This window comes from Molossus molossus, unplaced genomic scaffold (genome assembly GCF_014108415.1).
Source record: "Molossus molossus isolate mMolMol1 unplaced genomic scaffold, mMolMol1.p scaffold_m16_p_4, whole genome shotgun sequence".
Lineage (NCBI taxonomy): Eukaryota > Metazoa > Chordata > Mammalia > Chiroptera > Molossidae > Molossus > Molossus molossus.
In genome coordinates, this window is record NW_023425377.1 from 47671715 (window position 1) to 47693300 (window position 21586).

General features: G+C 39.2%; 1 protein-coding gene across 15 annotated transcripts in view; it reads left to right on the top strand.

The window, feature by feature from the left end:
* NSD1 (nuclear receptor binding SET domain protein 1) overlaps positions 1–21586 on the top strand; it is a 185577-nt gene that overhangs the window by 123651 nt on the left and 40340 nt on the right. For 13 of the 15 annotated variants that reach the window (XM_036239591.1, XM_036239589.1, XM_036239595.1 and 10 more), the window contains 4 exons: positions 2412–2487; positions 5315–5433; positions 6371–6514; positions 12376–12499. In XM_036239591.1, coding sequence (XP_036095484.1) covers positions 2412–2487; positions 5315–5433; positions 6371–6514; positions 12376–12499 — 463 coding nt within the window. The remainder of the gene's footprint in view (positions 1–2411; positions 2488–5314; positions 5434–6370; positions 6515–12375; positions 12500–21586) is intronic. The other 2 variants (XM_036239603.1, XM_036239602.1) reach the window with 1 other exon arrangement.

The following is a 21586-nucleotide window of genomic DNA, read 5'->3' on the forward strand; positions in this document are numbered from 1 at the left end:
CTCCAAAGTAATTGAACAACTTCAAACTTCACTAACAATATGTGAGAGTTCATTTGCTCTACATCTTTACTAGCATTTGGTTTATTAGACTTTTTTTTTTTTTTTTAATCCTTACCTGAGGGCATTTTTTGCATTTATAGGGCAGGAGGGAGAGAGAGAGGAAGAGAGAGGGAGGGAGAAACTTCGACGTGAGAGGGACACATTGCCTCCCGCACGACCCCGACCAGGGCAGGGGTCAAACTGCAACCGAGGTATGTGTCCTTGGCTGGAATCGAACCCACGACTCATTGGCCCGTGGGTTGATGCTCTATTGCTGAGCCAAACTGGCCAGGACTATTTTTTGTCTTTTCTAAAGCATTATATATAATTAATAACTCTTTCACTCTTGAATTTTACCTTTTTTGGTGGGGAGATGGACATTATCTTGGCACTAGAACAAGAGAAAAACCATGATTGTTGGTGATAGCTAGAACCTGGCTCTGAAGAGAATGAAATTTTTTTCTGCTTTAGGAGTCAGTCCTTTAATATGACATGGTCAGCTTTATAGTTGAGGTCCTGGTTACTCTGAGGTATATTTTGTCATCAGGTTGAAGCCATGATTCAGTTCCATCTTAGGAATACACCATGGGCTACCCTGTCTGTAGATTAAGTAACCACTGGGTTAGAAAAAGAGGGATTACCTGTTGAGGTAATGGTAACTTAAAAGTGCACTGGCTTAATGCATATCCACACCAGAGTATGTATAAAGTAAATTATTGGCATCTTAGTCTCGTCCTCCAAGGTACTAACAGAGTTCTGTGGTTGTTTTCTTTATAAGAAGAACAGATAGATTTTTGTTTAAGTAGTGTCATTTTTTTTTTGTCCCATTATATCTACTTTAACTTTGATATGGTTGGAAATGAGAATATTTTCTTCACTGTTCTCTGACTGTAGGTTTGGGAACATTGTAATTGTTTTTGCTCCATAGCATTTGGGTGAGTTTTCAATAAAGAGAACTACAAATTAGTTATCTGAATAATGTAGATGGTGTTTTCCTTTAAATTATCCAAATCCTTTGCCTTATAATCTTTTGTTCCATTTAACTGGATATCTAACATTTGCTTCTTCATCTTATTTGACTTTGTAAGATTCTGATCTACATTGAACATGAGGAAAGTACTATTCTTATGATTTATTAATGTATATAGTAAGCAGTTGGAAATTCACAGCTGTATATTTTTTGTTTTTTACCTCAAACATTGGGAACTTTATAGCAAGAATAGCATCCATTATTCTGACTTTTATGGCCACTAAATTTTGTTTTACAGTCATTATTATTCTTGTAGGAGAAGACATTTTCTCGGAATGGAACTAATTCATACAAGCATTAGTAGTAGAGGAATAAAATGTTTTGGTAATTACTCTCGATGTCTATGTGTTTTTTTGTTTTTTTTGGATAATCCTCACCTGAGGATACATTTCCATTGAATTTAGATTGAGTGGAAGGGAGGAAAGAAAAGAGAAACATCAGCATGAGATAGACACATCAATCAGCTGCCTCCTACACGACCCCAACCTGGGTTGGGGATTGAACCCGCAACTCAGGTACATGCCCTTGACTGGGACTCAAACCTGTGACCCCTTAGTCCGTGGGCTGATGCTCTAACCTGAGCCAAACTGGTCAGGGCTAACTAAGTGTTTTGTTTTAATGTTACTTTAATTTATATTAGACATTCCATAACCCAGAGGTTTTTAATATTCACCATTCTTCAAGTAAATAACTGTATAATATCTAATTTATAAAAATAATTTTAAGAAGATAGATTTTAAATATAGGCTGAAGTAGAACTGAGAGGGTAGGTCTCTGGGTACATAACCCTTCTCTTTATCCTCCCACATTAGAGCAATATTCTGTATCTGCTTTTGGGGTATTTAAAAGTAATCTGGCCCTGGCCGGTTTGGCTCAGCAGTTAGAGTGTCGGACTGTGGTCCAGAGAGACCCGAGTTCGGTTCCCGCTAAGGGCACGTACCTCGTTGCAGTTAGTCCCCGGCCCTGGTTGGTTGTGCGGGTGGCAGCCACTCAATGTGTCCCTTTCACATCGATGTTTCTCTCTCTCTCTCTCTCTCTCTCTCTCTCTCTCTCTCTCTCTCTCCCCCTCTCCCCCCCCCCCCTTCTCCCCCTCTCCCCCTCTCCCTCCCACTCTATCTGAACAAAAAATGGAAAAATGTCCTCTGGTGAGGATAAAATAAATAAATAAAAGTAATCTGATGCTTTTCCCTATAAAGTTTCTGTTGAACCCTTGACTATTATCATACTTTTATTTAATTATTACAAAAAACAACTAGGATTCTGTATCTATGTCAGTAGACCGTTCAACTTTTGTCATATACTGTAAAGGGTTTATTTTATATATCATTTTACTTATTTGCAGTGTTATGAAGCTAGTCACTTGGAGAATAACATTACTGAATCATGTGCTGCATCTCATTCTAAACAGTTTGGTGGAGGTGAGTATTTTTGAGATTTAAAAAATATAATGCAAGAAAGAGTGTGAAGGACCTTTTCAGGTAATTAGAAAAGTTACGTATGTAAGCAAGACCAGTGAGTTTGCAAATTCTAATACTCGTTTGCCCAAGATATGCATACTACAACTGTATAACTCTAGAAAATTATATCATCATTTTCAGCTTTATGCTAAAACTTAGTTAAGTGGAATTAGATTTACATTAGTATAAGGAAATGTTAAGAACAGTAGAGAAACGTCAGCTTCTTAATTTTCTTTTTAGATAATTCTCCAGCCTGTATCATTATTTTCTTGTTGTTGTTTTTTTTTATTTCCCAATTTTTGTTTCTATAGGACAGAAAATAAGAAATCTGAATTGAGAGGGAATTTACAAATCATCCAAGCCAGTCTTTGACAATCAGTCATAGTTTCTTTTTATCACATCCACGACCTTTAGTCTGTGAGCATATGCTTGAAAAAGAGAGCTTGCATTTGAGCTTAGTCCATTGTGGTTGCTTCTTAAGGGCTTGGGAATCTTTTAGATTAAATTGGGATCTGATTCCTGCAACTTCTACTTGGTGATTTTGGTTCAGCCCAGAGGCGGAATGGGCAGCCTTCATTCAATAATGGTTATAATAATCATAGTTGGAGTATTTACTCTACCAGGTCCCTTGCTTAGGACTATAACTGCTAATCCATCTAAAGTATTATAAAGAGTTAGGATATTTATCCATATTATCTCTCCATATAGAAGAAACATGAACATGAAAGAAGTGACAGTGTTGGAGAATTAAATCCGGACTCATCTAAATTTATTGCCACACTACGGTGTTATTATCCACACCAGATTTCCTCCATGCTAATTTTTTAACCACTTTGATTATTTGTCTGCCAAGGACATTTATTAATTATTATCATTCCTAAGATACTAGACGAGATTTAAACCCACTGCATCGGATGTGGTAAGCCAGCAAAGGGTATTTCATGTGGTCTTAAATGCACACTTCTTTAAATGTGGCGTGTGTAAATTTAGCAGTATGTTAGGTTACTTTAACCTTGTGTATAATTGTAATTCTTTAGATTACCAGTTTGCCTTTTTGATTGTTTAGTAATCCTCACCCGAGGATATGTTTTCCATTGATTTTTAGAGAGAGAGGAAAGGGGGAAAGAGAGGGGAGTGGCGAAGAAAGAGAAACATCGATGTGAGAGAGACACATCCAATTGGCCTCCTTTCGTACACACCCCAGCTAGTGTCGAGGATCGAACCTATGACCCAATTATATGCTGTTGGCCAAGAATCGAACCTGAGACCCTTTGATGTTCTGACCGATGCTCCAGCCATTGAGCCACATTGGCCAGGGCTGTTTGCTTGTCTTTAAAAAGACCTGCTTACAAAATAATATCAACTGTTTCCTATACTTTCATACTTTGGTTTTTTTTGTAAAACCTACAACCTGCACTTTTATATTTCATTAAAATTTTTCTGCTTGTCAGAATTTTGAACCTTTTTTCTGCCATTGTATTAACTTTTCCGTTAGTCATGAGCTATCAGCCACTTTGATAGCAAAGTTTCTTCATCTTCGTTGGGCAGTTCATGAAAGCAGTAAGGTAGTTTTTCAAACTCCAGCCTTTATATTTTTACCTAGCCTAATTATCTTGGAACATTTATCTCTTTAGATTCCTCTTGATGTTTCTATAACAAAGATTTGAAATATGTATAATAGAAAATGAGAGACTTAATTTTAATTATTTTCTTAATATGCCAGATTAGATCACACATTCATTTTATATTGTTGGATGTTCAAGGTTATATAGTACTACTGTATGAATATATAAATATTCTTTAAGCCACTAAATGACTTGGGAGAGGTCTTTTTCCCCTTCCTCTAAGCCATATTTTATATATTTCATCTTTTCATTTTAATCCTTAAATCATACAAGTCATATTATTTACTGTCTTTACTCTTGGAAGCCAGGTTTTAGTATTTTTGTCTGGCCAGTAAATGTATTTTCTCCTCATCAATAGGATATTAAAGTCTTTTGAAGAACTAGAAAAATTTTATTTCAACTGTATAGAATAGTGATTTTAAACTGGCACTTCACAAGCACTTTTATTTATTTCTTTTTTTTTTTTAAATCATCAGATAGAGTGGGAGGGAGGGAGACAGAGAGAAACATTGACGTGCTAGAACCACATCGACTGGTTGCCTCCCGCACGACCCGACCCAGGCCGGGGATGACCTGCAACCAAGATAGGTGCCCTTGACTGGGAATTCAACCCCTGACTCATTGGTCCACAGGCCAACGCTCTAACCGCTGAACCAAACTGGCCAGGGCCACAAGCACTTTTAAAACATGTAGTACGTGACTGTGTAGTCAGGGGCACTGACCTCTTTTGTCTTACACTGTCAAATAAAAAAGACAACAGTCAACACAATAGCTGTCCAGTGTGAATGAATCAAAATTATATCTATTTTTTATCAGATTGGCAAAAATATATTTTTTTGGTGGACTGCAAAATTTTAATAATTAGTTTATGTGTGCCATGAGATGAAAATGGTTGAAAATTGCTTTAATAACCTACTTATCCATTTATTATTTAATCTGTATGAGCCAGAATTTATACATATGTAGGTCATTTCCCAACTACTTAATATAGTCATAGGTAGGTCTCTTTTCCTCATCTATAGATTTGGAGAACTAAATGATACATTTAAGGTTAGTTTTTACTCTAACATTCCTTAATTCTATGAGGTTCCTTTAGTTGAGGATAGGAGTTCTTAGACATGCGTATCATTCACCAGCAGGTAACACCTGTTATCCTGTCATAGGCACTACCAAGATATTTGATAAACCAAGGAGACGCAAACGACAAAGGCATGCTGCAGCTAAGGTGCATTTTAAAAGAGTGAAACATGAAGACTCATCAAGAGAAGCTCCAGGCTCAGAGGTATTACTCAGTTCCTAATTTCTTGATCTTCTAAAGTGAAGCTACATTTCACAGTAGTCTCTACATCCCTCTTTCCCTTGAGTTTACTTAATAGTATTCTACTGTAATGGCTAACGGATATAAGGAATCCTGAAGAAAAAGGATATCCTGATCCTAGTAAAAATTAGTCAAAGCACATATGGCATCTCTAGGTATGACCTTTTTATAAGATCACATCCTATGCTATAGGTGTCAGATGAAATTTTATGTTTCATCATGAAACTGAACCTTTTCCTAAAAACCAAAGAGCACAATATAAAGTAACCATACAATCCAAATATTGCCCTTTAAAAAACTCGAGACTGCTGCAGTTAGGGGAAACACTCATTTGCTTATTTTTTAAGACCATCAACTGCTTAATTTTAGAATAGTATTTGTAAATACCAGCTTTTAGGAAATACAGATAGATTTAAAACAATTTCCTGTAGGGCATCAGCGTAGTCATTGATGCTATGTCTGGCTTTTACAACTCAGGTTAAAACAGCCTTAGAACAAGTCAGGCCAGCATCACACATTATGATAAAGAGGTTTCTTTCCAGGACAATTTGAATATAATGCCCAAGAGGGGCATTATTTAGGAAACACTGATCTCGGAAGGACAAATAAATAATCAAATAAACTTAAGAATGTTTTCTCTCCCTTAGTGAAACCTTAAAATGGAACAGCTCAAAAAGTTCCAGTGGAACAGCCTCAGAGCAGTTAGTGGCAGGGCATGAGGCGCCCACTACCCGCCCAATCACAGCAGGGTTAGAACTAACATTGCATGCAGTCCGCCCACGTGATTGGCTGAACATCTGTAAGTGCTTAATGGTTAGACAAATAGCAGCCCAGAGGGAGGGGGTCAGATGGAGGAGACAGCAATAATGCAGATGTGGGACATTATTTTTTTCTCTGCAAGGGAGAACTGATAACACACAGGATGGCTGCAAGCCCCAAGGAGGTTGTTGAAGAGGGCATAGAAAACGACCACGGGATGCCTGCATCTAAAAAACTGCAGGGTGAACGAGGAGGAGGAGCTGCACTCAAGGAGAATGTTTGTCAGGTAGAAAATGTTGCTCACTTGCCTTTTGATTGCAGGTTTATCTTTTAAGAGAAGCCCTTTCCATTTATTGATGGCCCAGTCATTATTAGAATAATAATTTTATTGGGTGATTCCTGTGGAGTCCCTTCCTTTTGAGCATTTAACTCTTCTCTCTCCCTACAAAAAGAGAAGGAAGAAAAGTATTAAGTGTTGGTGAACCATTTGTCCCTTGCTGCCCATTAGTAGATGTCCTGAAACAGATCTAAGATGGGAGAGGTGAGCCCTGGCTGGTTTGCCTCAGCGGTTGGAGTGTCGGTCTGGGAGTCCCAGGTTTGGTTCCCACTAGGGGCACGTACCAAAAACAAAAAACAAAAAGAAAACAGATGGGAGAGGTGAATCTCTGGTTGCTCACTCAGATCATTTTCCTGTAACTATCAAGGGGTGAGAGAATCATTGAGTTTCTAAGGAATTTTTTAAGGGTAAGTTTTGCGTTGAGATTTTTTTTTTGCTTTAAAGTAGTAACTTTAGAGGATCTTAGAGAACCGACTGCCTATATTTTTCTAATTAATTAATAAACATATAGTATTTACTATGTCTTAAGCATTATTCTAATCACTGTAAATATTACATCATGTCATATTCATTATAATAATCTTATATGGTAGGTTATCATTATTATCCTCATTTTATAGATGAGGAAACAGGCACAGAGATGTTAAATAGTGAAGCCAGCACATAAACCCAGGCAATCTGAGTTTAGAGTCTTAAAACCAGATCACTATGTTGTATTACCTCTCTGTGAAAGGTGACTCTGCTTTGTTGTTAAAGAGCCTTATTTGACTGGGTGTAGAGGTAATTAAATGGTGCTTTAGTTCTGTTCTGCTTTTATGGTATTGATTTACTTTTGTAAGTTCTTAAAAACTGGCATATAAAAATGTTGAAGATATTAGTTTGTTTATTTTCTTAATAGAAACTGCTATAAAATAAAATGAATCCTGGCCTAGAATGGTATTATGGCCAGTATAATTTCAACTCAATTTCTTTGTTCATTTTCACTATTATACACATTGTATGTGTGGTCAAAGATGGTTGATCATATTCAGACCAGTTCCCAAACATAGGGTTAGTCCTCAGAGACTGTTATGCCCACAGAGATTATTAAGGAAAAATAATTAAAGTTATGGTAACTCATTGGTCATGGCTTGTTTAGTTCAGTCTTTGTTTAAATCTGTTTTCTTTGTATAATTTATTGATAGTGCCTCTTTTCACTCTCAAGTGTCCCACTTTGAAAAACGAATTACAGTTAAAGAGTTATTCTAGACTTTTGGTCAAGATGGCGGCATACGTAAGCGAAGTACCCTCTCCTCCCAAAACCACATCAAAGTTACAACTAAACTACAGAACAACCATCATTCCAAACCACCTGAAAACAAGCTAAATGGAAGTCCTACAACTACGGAATTAAAGAAGCAGCTGCATCAAGACTGGTAGGAGGGGTGGAGGTGCGATGGGCTGGTCCCACACCCACATGTGGTGTCTGAGAATTAGCAGGATACCTCGGCTGGGAAGGTCCTCCTTGAGGACTGAGGTGTCCCAGTCCCACACCAGGCACCCTGCTCAGGGTTCCAGTGCCATGAAGAGAAGTCCCCATAACTTCTGGCTGGAAAAACCAGCGGGAACTGAGGCTCAGGGAGGCTGAGGCAGCTGGAGCCCCCAGCAGCTCCTCTTAAAGGGCCCGAACACGGACTTATCAGACTCACTCCCTCTAAGCTTGGAGGGGAGGCAGCTTGAGGAGCGCCAGAGACATGCAGCGAAGAACTGAGCTGTTTGGCATTGGAGAGGGGACTTTCTCCAAACAAAGGTGCTGTCAGAGGCCTTTGTTCCTTTGGTGAGCCCTTCCCTGGGGAGGCAGACAGCCGCCATATATGGAACTCCAACAACCTGGCTCACATTGGTTGCCCTGCCCTGGTGATTCCCTGAGGCCCACACCACCCAAATTTCAGGCCCACCCAAGCTCTTCCAGTTGCTTTACCATAGGATTGGCCTGTCTTGGATCCTGCTTCAGGTTTTCCTAAATTCTTTCAAACAAGCAGCATATGGTCTCAGCTAGCCCTATACCTCTCGTTAAGTAATACACAGAAACAAACACAGGGAGGCAGCCAAAATGAGGAGACAAAGAAACAGGTCCCAAAAGAAAGAACAGAACAAAACTCCAGGGAAAGAACTAAGCAAAATGGAGATAAGCAACCTAACAGATGCTGAGTTCGAAGTACTGCTTATAAGGATGCTCAGTGAACTTAGTGAGAACCTCAGTGAACTTAGTGAGGGCCTCAAGAGCATAAAAAAGGACCAGTCATAAATGAAGGATGCACAGTCAGAAATGAAGGAGGCACTAACTGAAATAAAGAATAATGTACAGAGATTCAATAGTAGAGTAGGTAAAGCCAAGAAGCAAACCATCGATTTGGAATATAAGGAGACAAAAAACACCCAATCAGAACAGCAAAAAGAAAAAAGAATCCAAAACAATGAGGATAGTGTAAGGAGCCTCTGGGACAACTTCAAGCGTGCCAACATTTGCATCTTGGGGGTGCCAGAAGGAGAAGAGCGAGAACAAGAAATTGAAATCCTATTTGAAACAGTAATGGCAGAAAACTTCCCTAACTTGGAGAAGGAAACGGACATACAAGTCCAGGAAGCACAGAGAATCCCAAACAAGATGAACCTCAAGAGGCCCACACCAAGACACATCATCATCAAAACGCAAATGGTTCAAGACAAAGAGAGAATCTTAAAAGCAGCAAGAGAAAAGCAGTTAGTTACCTGCAAGGGAGTTCCCGTAAGACTGTCAGCTGATTTCTCAAAAGTAACTTTGCAGGCCAGAAGGGAGTGGCAAGAAACATTCAGTGATAAAAAGCAAGAACCTACAACCAAGATTACTCTATCCTGCAAAGCTGTCATTTAGAATTGATGTTCATATAGAGTTTCCCAGACAAGGAAAAGTTAAAGGAGTTCATCACCACCAAACTGTTATTATTGAAATGTTGAAGGGTCTTCTTGAAGAAAAAGATAAAAAAAATATGAACAAACAAAATGACAATAAATACATATCTATCGACAATTGAATCTGCAAACAAAATGAACAGGCAGGACAGAAACATTCTCATGGATACTGAGAACATTTTGTTGGTTGCCAGATGGGAGGGAGTGAGGGGGTGGGTGAAAAAGATGAAGGAATTAAGAAGAACAAAGTGATTGTTAGACTGACAAACCTCAAAGAGAAGGGAGTTGGGGGGGTGGGAAGAAATAAACCAAAGAACTTATCTACATATATGCATAACCAATGGACACAGACGACAGTGTGGAACAAGGCAGGAGGGAGGGGGAGTGGGTCACTGGGGGGGGGGGAATGAGGAACATCTGTAATACATCCAACAATAAAGAAGAAAAAAAAGTTATTCTATAATTTAGTTAATTTGAAAAGTATATTCTTCGATAAATACTATAATTGAAGTTTTTCTGTTTGTGATGAAGGTGAATTTGTTTATCATACATTGAAGCTAATGTCACTGGCACTTAGTATACACAACAAAATATGTAAAATTTATGGCATTTGTCAGTGGAAGAGCTGAACATGTGAGACCAGTTCAAACTACAGAGTAAGATTTTGAGACCCCTCTTAATCTCTTGCTGCCCCTGCCCTCCCCTGCACACACACACACACACACCAAAAGTTCTTTTCGTTTATTTTAAATGTTCAAGACCTGTTCTCTTTCTTGGTTTCCTGAAGATACTAGATTTACCTAGCCACCTTTTGCCCTTTCTTATCATACAGATATAAAACTTTTTATTTTATTTTTTTGTTTTCATTTTCAGACTCTTTGTTTTCCTAATCACTATGAGGAAACTAGTCAGGGGTTAAAGGTTACACATATTGGGAATTTGCAGAATTTTCCTAATCTTCCATTGTTTTCAAAGTGACAGATATAGATCTCTATTTTAAATGACACCTTTTCTTAGATGAAATTATCTGAGAAAGATGATCTCTCTGAGATGGTTCATATCTCAAGGATTGTTCATACCTTAATTGGAGCCCTTTTAGAACAGTTGTGACCCAGCTAGCTAGTTTTTCTTGCGTTAAACTTTGCAGTAGTCTTCTTGATTGTCTTTTTGCTTCTTTTCTCACCTTTCTACTCTTTTTTTTTTTTTTTTATCAGATAGAGTAGGAGGGAGAGAGAGGAAGAGAGAGAGAAACATCGATGTGAAGGGACACATCGAGTGGCTGCCACCCGCACAACCAACCAGGGTCGGGGACAAACTGCAACCGAGGTACGTGCCCTTAGCGGGAACTGAACCCGGGTCTCTCTGTACCGCAGGCCGACTCTCCAACCGCTGAGCCAAACCAGCCAGGGCTCACCTTTCTACTCTTAAAATCATTTTCCCTGTGCAAGTCACAGGGAAATGAATAACTGATTTTAGCCTTCTCTTGATAAAGTTCTCTAATGGAACACCTAAAAATTTGAAACTCTGTATCATAATCAATAACGTCATATAATTAAAACTTTGCCTCATTTGTACCTAATGTTTTACCACTTTATTTTATTTATTTATTTTTTTTAAATACTTTGTGTTGGGTTTTTGCATTAATGCTAATGGATTGTGTCAGAGATTTTATTTTATTTTATTTTTTTTTTATCCTCACCCGAGGACATTTTTCCATCCTTTGTACAGACAGAGTGGGAGGGAGAGAGAGGAAGAGAGAGAGAGAGAAACATCGATGTGAAAGGGACACATCAAGTGGCTGCCACCCGCACGACCAACCAGGGCCGGGGACAAACTGCAACCGAGGTACATGCCCTTAGCGGGAACCGAACCCGGGTCTCTCCGGACCACAGGCGGACTCTCTAACCGCTGAGCCAAACCAGCCAGGGCTGTTTTACCACTTTAAATTTTGTTCACTTTAGTCCAGTGATACGGGCTTTCCTTGTGATTCTCAGACATGCTGTGGTTTTTCCTATTTGTGGGCTTTCTGTACTTGCTGCCTTCCTGGTCCTTATCCTTCATACCACATGGCTGACTTGTCATTCAGATCCAGTCTGAGAGGCCATTCCTAGTCCCCCAATCCAAAGTATCTATTTGAATTCTCTACCTAATACTTATCATTATCTAATGCAGTGGTTCTCAACTTCCTAATGCTGTAACCCTTTAATAGTTATTCATGTTGTATGTGGGCGGACCCACCTGGAGACAGATAGAGGAGATGTGTCTTGGTTCCTAAGACCATCAGAAATATGTGTTTTCCAGTGGTCTTAGGTGACCCCTATGAAAGGGTCGTTCGACCCCCAAAGGGGTCACAACCCACAGGTTGAGAACCACTGATCAAATAGCTTTCCTGTTTAAGTTTTTACTTAGATTTTTTATCCTTAGAATATCAGAACATGTGAAAGCCAAGGACCTTGTGCTGCCTGGCATAGAGTTTGGCTGAATGATGGGTAGGATTTCTTGTTTCTAGCAAAGCTACTTTTGTTGTTGTTGTTAATCTTCACCTGAGGATATTTTCTCCATTGATTTTTTTTTTTTTTTTTTAAGAGAGAATGGAAGGGAAGGAGGGAGGAGGTGCGAGAGAGAGAGAGAGAGAGAGAGAGAGAGAGAGAGAATGAATGACACATCTATGTGAGAGAGACATTAATTGGTTGCCTCCCACATGTGCCCTTGATCAGAAATCGAACTTGCAACCCTTTGGTGTTCAGGCTGACACTCTAACCACTGACCAACACTGGCCAGGGCAAAGCTATTTATTAATCTTTGCCTTCATGAGGGCCTTCTGCTTGGGATTTTTAAAAACTTTTTTCTATAAACATTTATTTTCTTTCTTTTAACAGAACTGTGAGAAATTGGGTGAGCTGCTGTTATGTGAGGCTCAGTGCTGTGGGGCTTTCCACCTGGAGTGCCTTGGATTAACTGAGATGCCCAGAGGAAAATTTATCTGCAATGAATGTCGCACAGGTAAAGTTAGATATATATAAAGAAGGTTTGAATTTTAAGTTTTTCATTTATAGGAGACACTGTTTTGTTGCCATGCTGTGCTAGTTGCTATAGACATAGAGATAGGTGCTGTTCAGTCTTTGCCCTCAGAAGAGCATCTGAATTAATAATGAATGTACAGTATAGCATAATGTAGTGGAAAAGTGTTTTAATTGAGATTCATTTAAAGTGCTGTGTGAATAAAGATTAGCCACTGCCACAGAGGAAGATACCCAAGTTTGGCTTTAAGAGAGAAATAGAAATTGATGTGGAGATGGGAAGGTCACAATGTCTAGTAATGAAACTAGAGAGTATTTGAGGAATAGGAAGTGTAGATCAGTGCTTTTAAAGTTTGAGATACTTTAGGGAAGAGGCACTGGTTAGTGACAAGGAAGGCTGCTGGGTTACTATGTGGTGGTTTATATTTCTTTATGGCAGTAGTGATTCACTTCATGATTATTTGTAAATAATACACTTAGGATATATGTATTTTTCTTCATAAGTCAATAAAACTGTTTATTAAAAAAAGAAATTGATATGTTGGGAGAGTTAGGCTACACAGATTGGGTCAGAAATTAGGAATGATCAGATTAGACTAGCCTGTAAAGCACTTTCCAAGTTGTGCTAAGTAGATTTTTTGTTTTTTGTTTTTTTCAGTATTAAATGTGGATGGTATAGGATTTAAGTAGTGAAGAAATAAGTGCTTGGTCTTATGCTCTTAAGTCATTAAAACCATAAGTGTGGATGATGCTGCCCAAAGAGAAAGTATCTGTAGAGAGAGAAAGAAGGCTAATGACAGTACTTGGAGATATCCCCTTAAAAGGAGGGTGTGGAGGATCTAGTCAAAGAATATCTGTGAAGCTATGGGAGTGGGGTGTCATAAGCAGGGGTAGTTGTGGCAAAGAGGCTGTTCTATTTGACAGTGAGAAATGGTTTACTTTTTGCCAGAGGGTGCCACATTTAATCAGGATAAGCGTGAATGGGTAGTAGTAGACACTATTTCTTACAGAACCTTGATTTCAGCAGAAACGAGGGCAGTAGCTAAAGGGAGGATGTTATAGGGTCAAGACGAAGATTATTTTGAGTGTTTATAGTATGAAGATTAAGAACTGTGTAGGGAAATAAATATCCTCACCAGAAGAGTAAATAATTGGTGGAGTACAATTACAGACAGTAGAGGATAAGAGATGAAAAAGTAAAATGGGAATGTTCCATCAAATTGTGAGACAGGAGAAGGAAAATGTAGTGTTTTTTTTTGCGTTGGTGAAAAGGATGGGAAAAGGTGTTTGTAACTGGAAGGGAAGGGTGTAGGTTTAGAGTAGGTCCTATGCCCTGGCGGTTAGAGTGTCGGCCTGTGGACCAGAGAGTCCCGGGTTTGGTTGCAGATTGTCCCCAGCCCCAGTTGGCGTCGTGTTGGGTGGCAACCATTCAATGTCTCTCTCTCACATCGATGTTTCTCTCTTTCTTCTTCCCTTTCTCCCTCCTGCTCTATCTGAAGATAAATGCAAAAATGTCCTCGGTGCGGATTTAAAAAACAAAACAAAACTTAAATAGAGTAGGTCCTGTGGGAAACGAGACAGAATTAACTGGAGTCTGTAAATAGATGGCCATGTTAGATTTAATTATTTCATTTTTCTGCTGCCACCTTTAACAATGTGGGAAGAAAAAGCTGGAGGATAGTTGTGGGATTATTTTGTCAAATTTTAGAAAGATCTTGTCTTTTGTGCCAGTGATCCAATTTTGCTAGTCTTATCTTTGATGTAATCTTCTTTGAACAGGTTATCTAAGGCAACCTTAGATTTTTTTTTTTTTTAAAAAAAATCAGCTTTATTGAAATACAATTTTACCTCCTATAAAATGCTGGACCTATTTTAATGTTTATTTTGATAAAATTTATACACCCATGTAACCACAACCACCGGTAAGATTAGAACATTTCATCATTCCAGAAAGGTCCCAGTCAACCCTTACGCAACCCAACCCACCCCCACCTCCAACCCCCTTCCCCAGTTCAGGCAAACAGTGATCTACTCTCACATTAGATTTATTCTTTTTTAGTGTTTCATATAACTGGAATCAAAGTGTATGTAGTTTTTTTGTGTCTGGCTCAGCATAATGTGTTTTGGAGACTCATCTATGTTGATCTGTATATCTGTAGTTCATTCTTTCTTGGGCAGCTTTATTGAGGTATAATTGTACAAGGAACTGCACAAAGTATACAATTTAAATTTTAATATTTGTGTGTATGTATACACCTTGAAACTACCACTCAGCATAGTTATTTTTGAATTCCACAAGATTGTTGCAGTATTGAGAGTTCATTCCTGTTCATTGTTGAGTAGTGTATTCCATTGTATGGATGTACCATAGTTTATCTGTTCATCTATTGATGTACATTTGGGTTGTTCTCAGGTTGGGCTATTATAAATAAAGCTGCTGTGGAGTTGAGTTCTTTATATGGATACATTGTCTTTTCTCTTATGTAAATACATAAGAGTAGATAGCTACATCATATGGGATGTATATGTTTAATTTTTAAAGAAACATCCAAATGTTTGTACCATTTTCATTTCCATTAGTAGTGTAAGAGAGTTTCTGTTCTTCTACATCTTCTACAACACTTGGTATTGTCTGTCTTTTTAATTTCAGTCATTCTGACAGATTTTAGTGGATTATCTCATTGTGGTTTTAATGTGCATCTCCCTGAAGGTGAATGATATTGTGCATCTCATGTGCTTATTTGCCAATCTCTTTTAAGAAGTGTCTGTTGCCCTGGCCGGTTTGGCTCAGCGGTTAGAGCATCGGCCTGCGGTCCCAAGAGACCCGGGTTCGGTTCCCACTAAGGGCACATACCTTAGTTGCAGTTTGTCCCTGGCCCTGGTTGGGTTATGCGGGTGGCAACTACTCGATGTGCCCCTTTCACATCGATGTTTCTCTCTCTTTCTCCTTCCCACAATATCTGATCAAAATATCCAAAAATGTCCTCGGGTGAGGATAAAAAAAAAAAAAGAAGTGTCTGTTGAAGTCTTTTTTTGTTGTTATTAATCCTCCCCTAAGGATATTTTTTCATTAATTTTTAGATAGAGCAGAAAGGAGAGTAGGGAGAGAGAAACATCGATGTGAGAGAGACATATCGATAGGTTGCCTCCTCCACAACCCCTACTGGTGCCAGATATCAAACCTGCAACCCAAGTATGTACCCTTGACCGGGAATCAAACCCATAGACCCGGTCTTCGGGCTGACCCCTCTCACTGTTGAGCCAAATACAAGTCCCTTATCAGATGCAAGTTCCCTTTTAGATTAGTCTCCCAGTCTGTGGCTTGTTTCATTTTCTTTTTCTTTCTTTGTTTTTTAAGATTTTTTTATTTATTGATTTTTTTAGAGAGAGAGGAAGGGAGAGAGAAACTTCAATGTGAAAGCAACACATGGATCAGCTGCCTCCTGCATACCCCCTATTGGGGATCAAGCCCCAAAACCCCAGTATGTGCCCTGACGGGGAAATTTGAACTAACAACTTTTCAGTGCATAGGATGACACTCAGTCAACTGAGCCACACCAGCCAGGGCTTGTTTTATTTTCTTAATGGTGTCCTTTGAAGATTAGAAGTATTTAATTTTGATAAAGTCCCATTTATCAGTTTGTTCTTTTCATGGACTTTACATTGGTGTCATATCTAAAACATCTTGCTTAAAAAAAACATAAAAAAGCCCTGGCCGGTTTGGCTCAGCGGTTAGAGCGTCGGCCTGCGGTCCAGAGAGACCCGGGTTCGGTTCCCGCTAAGGGCACGTACTTCGGTTGCAGTTTGTCCCCGGCCCTGGTTGGTCGTGTGGGTGGCAGCCACTCGATGTGTCCCTTCACGTCGATGTTTCTCTCTCTCTCTCTCTTCCTCTCTCTCCCTCCCACTCTATCTGTACAAAAAATGGAAAAATATCCTCGGGTGAGGATAAAAACAACAACAAAAAAACATCTTGCTTAACTCAGTGCTCACAAAGATTTTCTTTTGAAAATTTTATATAGTTTTAGGTTTTACATTTAGGTCTAAGGTCTGTTTTGAATTACTTTTTGTATATGATGTGAGGGTAAAGAGTGGTTATTATCTTTGAGGGTACGGAATTTTAACCTAGTTTTAATAATGGACAATAAAGGAGTCATTTTTTTTTTCTTTTTTTTTTAAATTGATTTCTGTTTTTTATACAGAAAGGAAGTGAGAGGGAGAGAGAACATCAGTTGTCCACCTCCTGCATGCCCCTTTACTGGGGATTTGGCCCACAACCTCGGCATGTGCCCTGACCAGGAATCAAACCAACGACCTCTTGGTGCATGGTTCGACGCTCAACCACTATGCCACACTGGCCGGACGAAGGAGTCATTTCTCATTGCTATGGCTCACCTTGTTTTCCTACAGTAGGGTGACCATGCCATCATTTATTAATATTGGTGCCAGTTATTCAGCATCAGGCAATAGTTTGCTTCTTTCCATTTTCTTTTTTTAATACTCGTCTGAGATTTATTTTCCATTGGTTTTTAGATATAGTGGAAGGGAGGGAGTGCGGGGGGGAAAGGGAGAAACATTGATGTGTGAGGGGCACATTGACTGATTGCCTCCCACAGGACCCTCACCGGGGCCGCAGATCAAACCTCAAACCCAGGTACGTGACCTTGACTGGGAATTGAACCTGAGACCCTTTGGTCTGTGGGGCAGCCCTCTAACTGCTGAGCCAAACTGACTAGGGGTCTAAATGCATTTTTAATTTTTCCTAAAAATCTTTGTAAGTTGGGTAACCTTATTATTTAAAAATGAGGTAGATTATTTTAATGAACTCCTATTTCCATTAAATGCTGGAGGCAGGATTCATGTTTAGTCTCTGAAGCCTGAGTTTTTCCCTTACATTGTATTGTTTCTCAGACAGAGGTAGGTTGTGTTTTCTTTTTAATTTTTATTTCAGAAATCCTTAGACATATACAAAATTAGAGAGAACAGTGTAAAGAATCCCCATGTATTTATCACTGAGCTTCAGTAGTTACCAACTTTCTTTCTGGGTCATTTTACCTATATCTTTCAAAAAGTCTAACAGTTACAACTTTTAAAAAATACATATATCCAATGTGTGTCAAAATTATAGAGTAATTCCTGTGTGTCATCTCCTACTGGCCCCATTTTGAAATTTTCCCACCTGTCTCAAAAATGTCTTTTATAGTGTTTTGAATCAAGATCCAAGTAAGACCTCTGTGTGTTTTTTAAATGTTTTCATTGATTTTTTTTTAGAGAGAGAGGAAGGAAGAGAGAGAGAGAAACATCGATGCGAGAAATATTGATCGGCTGCCTCCTTCCTGCATGCCCCCTTCTGGGGATTGAGCCTGCAGCCCCCAGCATGTGCCCTGACTGGGAATAGAACCAGACCTCTCAGTCCATGGGACAACAATTAATCCACTGAGCCATGCCAGCTGGGCTCTGTGTTGTATTTTTTTTTAAATCCTCACCTGAGGATATTTTTTCATTTATCTTCAGAATGAGTGGGAGGGAGGGAGAGAAAGAGAGAGAGAGACATAGATTGGTTGCCTACCACACGACCCCAACCAGGGCCGGGGACAAACCACAACCGAGGCACATGCCCTTGGCCGGAATCGAAGCCTCGACTCTTTGGTCCATGGGTTGACGCTCTAACCACTAAGCCAAACCTGCAGGGCTGTATTGTATTTTCGATGTCTCTTAATTGACAACATTACTGTCCCCCTCACCCTATTATTTTTCTTCGTCGTCATGAGTTTTATTATTTTATTTTAAAAAATGTTTTTTTCATTATTGATTTTAGAATGAGAGGAAGGGGGAGAGAGAGAGAGATAGAAATATGGATGAGAGCGTACATCGATTAGCCACCTCCTGCATGCCCCCCACCAGGGATCAGTCCCACAACCTGTGCATGTGCCCTGACCAGGAATTGAACTGGCAACCTCTTGGTGCGTGGGTCAGTGCTCAACCACTGAGCCACACCAGCCGAGCTATTATTTATTTTAATTAAATTTATTGGGGTGATTTTGGTTAATAGATTTCAAGTGTACATTTCTATGATATGAGATCTGAATATTGCACATTGTGCCCACCACCCAAAGTTAAACCATCTTTCATCATATATTAGGCTCACTTCAGTGCCACTCCCCCAACCTCCACACCTCCCTTTTTCTGACTGATTTCACTTAACATAATGTTCTTATGGTCCCTCTGTGTTGTTGCAAATGGCAGTGTTTCATCTTTTCTTCTCAGTATTACATTGTGTATATATAGCACATCTTTATCTAGTCCTCAGTGGGAAACTTTGGTTATTTCCATGTTTGACCACCGTAAATAATGCTGCAGTGAACATAGGGATGCATATATCTTTGTGAATACATGTTTTTGAATTTTTGGGGTAGATATCCAGGAGACGGATTGCTGCATTATATGGTAACTCTATTCTTAATTTTTTGAGGAACCTCCAGACTGTTTTCCATAGTACCAATCTACATTCCCACCAGCAGTAAATGAGGGTTCCCCTTTCCTCCACAATCTCTCCAACACTTGTTATTACTTGTTTTGTTGATAATAGCCATTATCAACACTGTATTTCATTGTAGTTTTTATTTGCATTTCCCTAATTAGCTAGTGAGATTGAACATCTTTCATATATCTGTTGACCATTTGTGTGTCTTCTTGCGCACACTATTTTTGTTGTTAATCCTCACCTGAGGATATTTTTCCATTGAATTTTAGGGAGGATGGGAGGAGTAGACAGAGAGGGAGAGAAGGAGGAGAGATAGAAACATTGATGTGAGAGAGACACATTAATTGGTTGCCTCCAGTATGGGTCCTGGCATATGCAACCCAGGCATATGCCATTGACTGGAATTGAACCTGAGACCCTTTGATGCAAGGGCTGACACTCTTACCACTGAACCACAGCAGCCAGGGCTCACTCTGTAATTTCATTGTCATTTGTCCTACTAACTTTTCTACATTCTAAGCTTAGTTGATTGCATCCTTGAGGTTACCCTTTAACATGGAAACGTGTAGTTATATCTAGAGACTGGGTTAGTTTCAGGTCAGTTTTCTTTTCGCAAGGTGATGTGAACTTCCTATTACTTCCTATTCATGTTAGCAAGCATGTATTGTCAGTTTCCCACTTAATAGTGATATTAAACTGTTAACCGTTGCATACAGTAAAAAGGGAATTCCCCGGTTATTCCCTGGTTAACAGGTTAATATTGAGTTAGTCATGTTGTAAACCTGATCAGTCTATTATAAAGTTCCTTACTGTGATACTGTGATTTAAAATAAATAGCGTATTTGGTCTTTGTCTAGTTTCTAGCATAGAGCTCCTGAAACCCTTGGAATTTTCTAAGTGATGGGCGTGACAAAGATGTCCTTTGTATGTCTTTTGTTATGTTAATGAGGTCACTTTGGATCCGTTTTAGGGTGGGGTCTGGTTGCCAGTAGAACAATCTTGTTCTAGCTGACATGGCTCAGTTGGTTGGGAATCGAACCATTGTTGCACTGGACCCTGTTCAATTTCCAGTCAGATGCCCCAGTTTTTGGGCTCTATCCCTGGTAGGGGGTGTTCAGAAGACAGCCCATCAAGGTTTCGCTCTCATGTCAATTTTTTCATCTCTAACTCCCTCTCTTTTCTTCTCTCTCTGAAAATCAATAAAACTTAAAAAATAAATAAATAAAAAGAACCAACCTTGCCCTGGCCGGTTTGGCTCAGCGGTTAGAGTGTTGGCCTGCGGTCCTGAGAGACCTGGGTTCGGTTCCCGCTAAGGGCGCGTACCTCGGTTGCAGTTTGTCCCCGGCCCTGGTTGGTCGTGCGGGTGGCAGCCACTCGATGTGTCCCTTCACGTCGATGTTTCTCTCTCTCTCTCTCTTCCTCTCTCTCCCTCCCGCTCTATCTGAACAAAAAATGGAAAAATGTCCTTGGGTGAGGATAAAAAAAAAAAAATGAAAAAAAAAAAGAACCAACCTTATGACTAGAGGGGAGGGGATACGGGCTGGAAGTTGAAATAGTCCCCAATCATGCCTATGTAGTGAATCTTCCATCAAAACTCAAAAGGGGATGGGGTTCAGAAATCTTCTGCGTTGGTGAACATGTGGAGATTCTGAGAGAATTGTGTGCTTGGAGAGGACATAGAAGCTCTGAGCCCTTTCTTTCCCCTACCTTGCCCTGTGTAGCTCCTCCATCTAACTGTTCCTGAGCTACAGTAATATCGATTTTGCAGACCTTGATTTAAAGGACTTCGGATTTAACAGACAGAATTTCCAGTCCATATGTCATATGTGAAAATCTAACACCCTGTTAATTTTAAAACGCTTTTAACCAAGATTTGCTTATACTGTAATTAAATTAACAGGTTATTTTTTGTTATTAACTCACTGTTATTTTTTTACACATTTTAGCGAGTAGCACATATGTTGGAAAAAACATTGTGGTAATTTTGTTGACATAAATAAATATTACATATCTACAACTATAGTCTGCATATTTAAATTCAGAAGTCTCCACTCATAAACATTGTTTGGCAAATGGATAGTTTGTGATTGCACTGCATCGAGCTCCATAATTGATTGTGTTGTCCCTTGGCATGGCTTTCTGCAGCAGTTTTTTAATGCCTGCCTGCTGATGTTCTGATGTACGCTAAGCCATGCTTCAGCCATCTACATTTGTTTAGTTGCATTGACTGGTGAATGCACAAATTTACGAGACCAATTCAGTATACATTTAAAATTACAGTAATACATTTAAAAAACTTTTCTGTGAAATTAAACGTATCATAGAGACTTTATTTTAATTACACAAATGTGTCTACATAAGTAAAAACAGGTAAACTAAATAATTTCTCAGTTTTTTAATATACGTATTTGGAAAACCTACTTTATATATAATGGCGTTTCAGCTTTAATGGGTATCCAGAGTAAGTAACATGTTTCTCTGAGTCCTGTGAGCTGCTTTGGAAAATTAATTGAACCTGAAAAGGGGATCATTGGAACCTCTGATTTATAGTTAGTTGTTCAGAAGTACAGTTGACAGTCTGGACTCAGC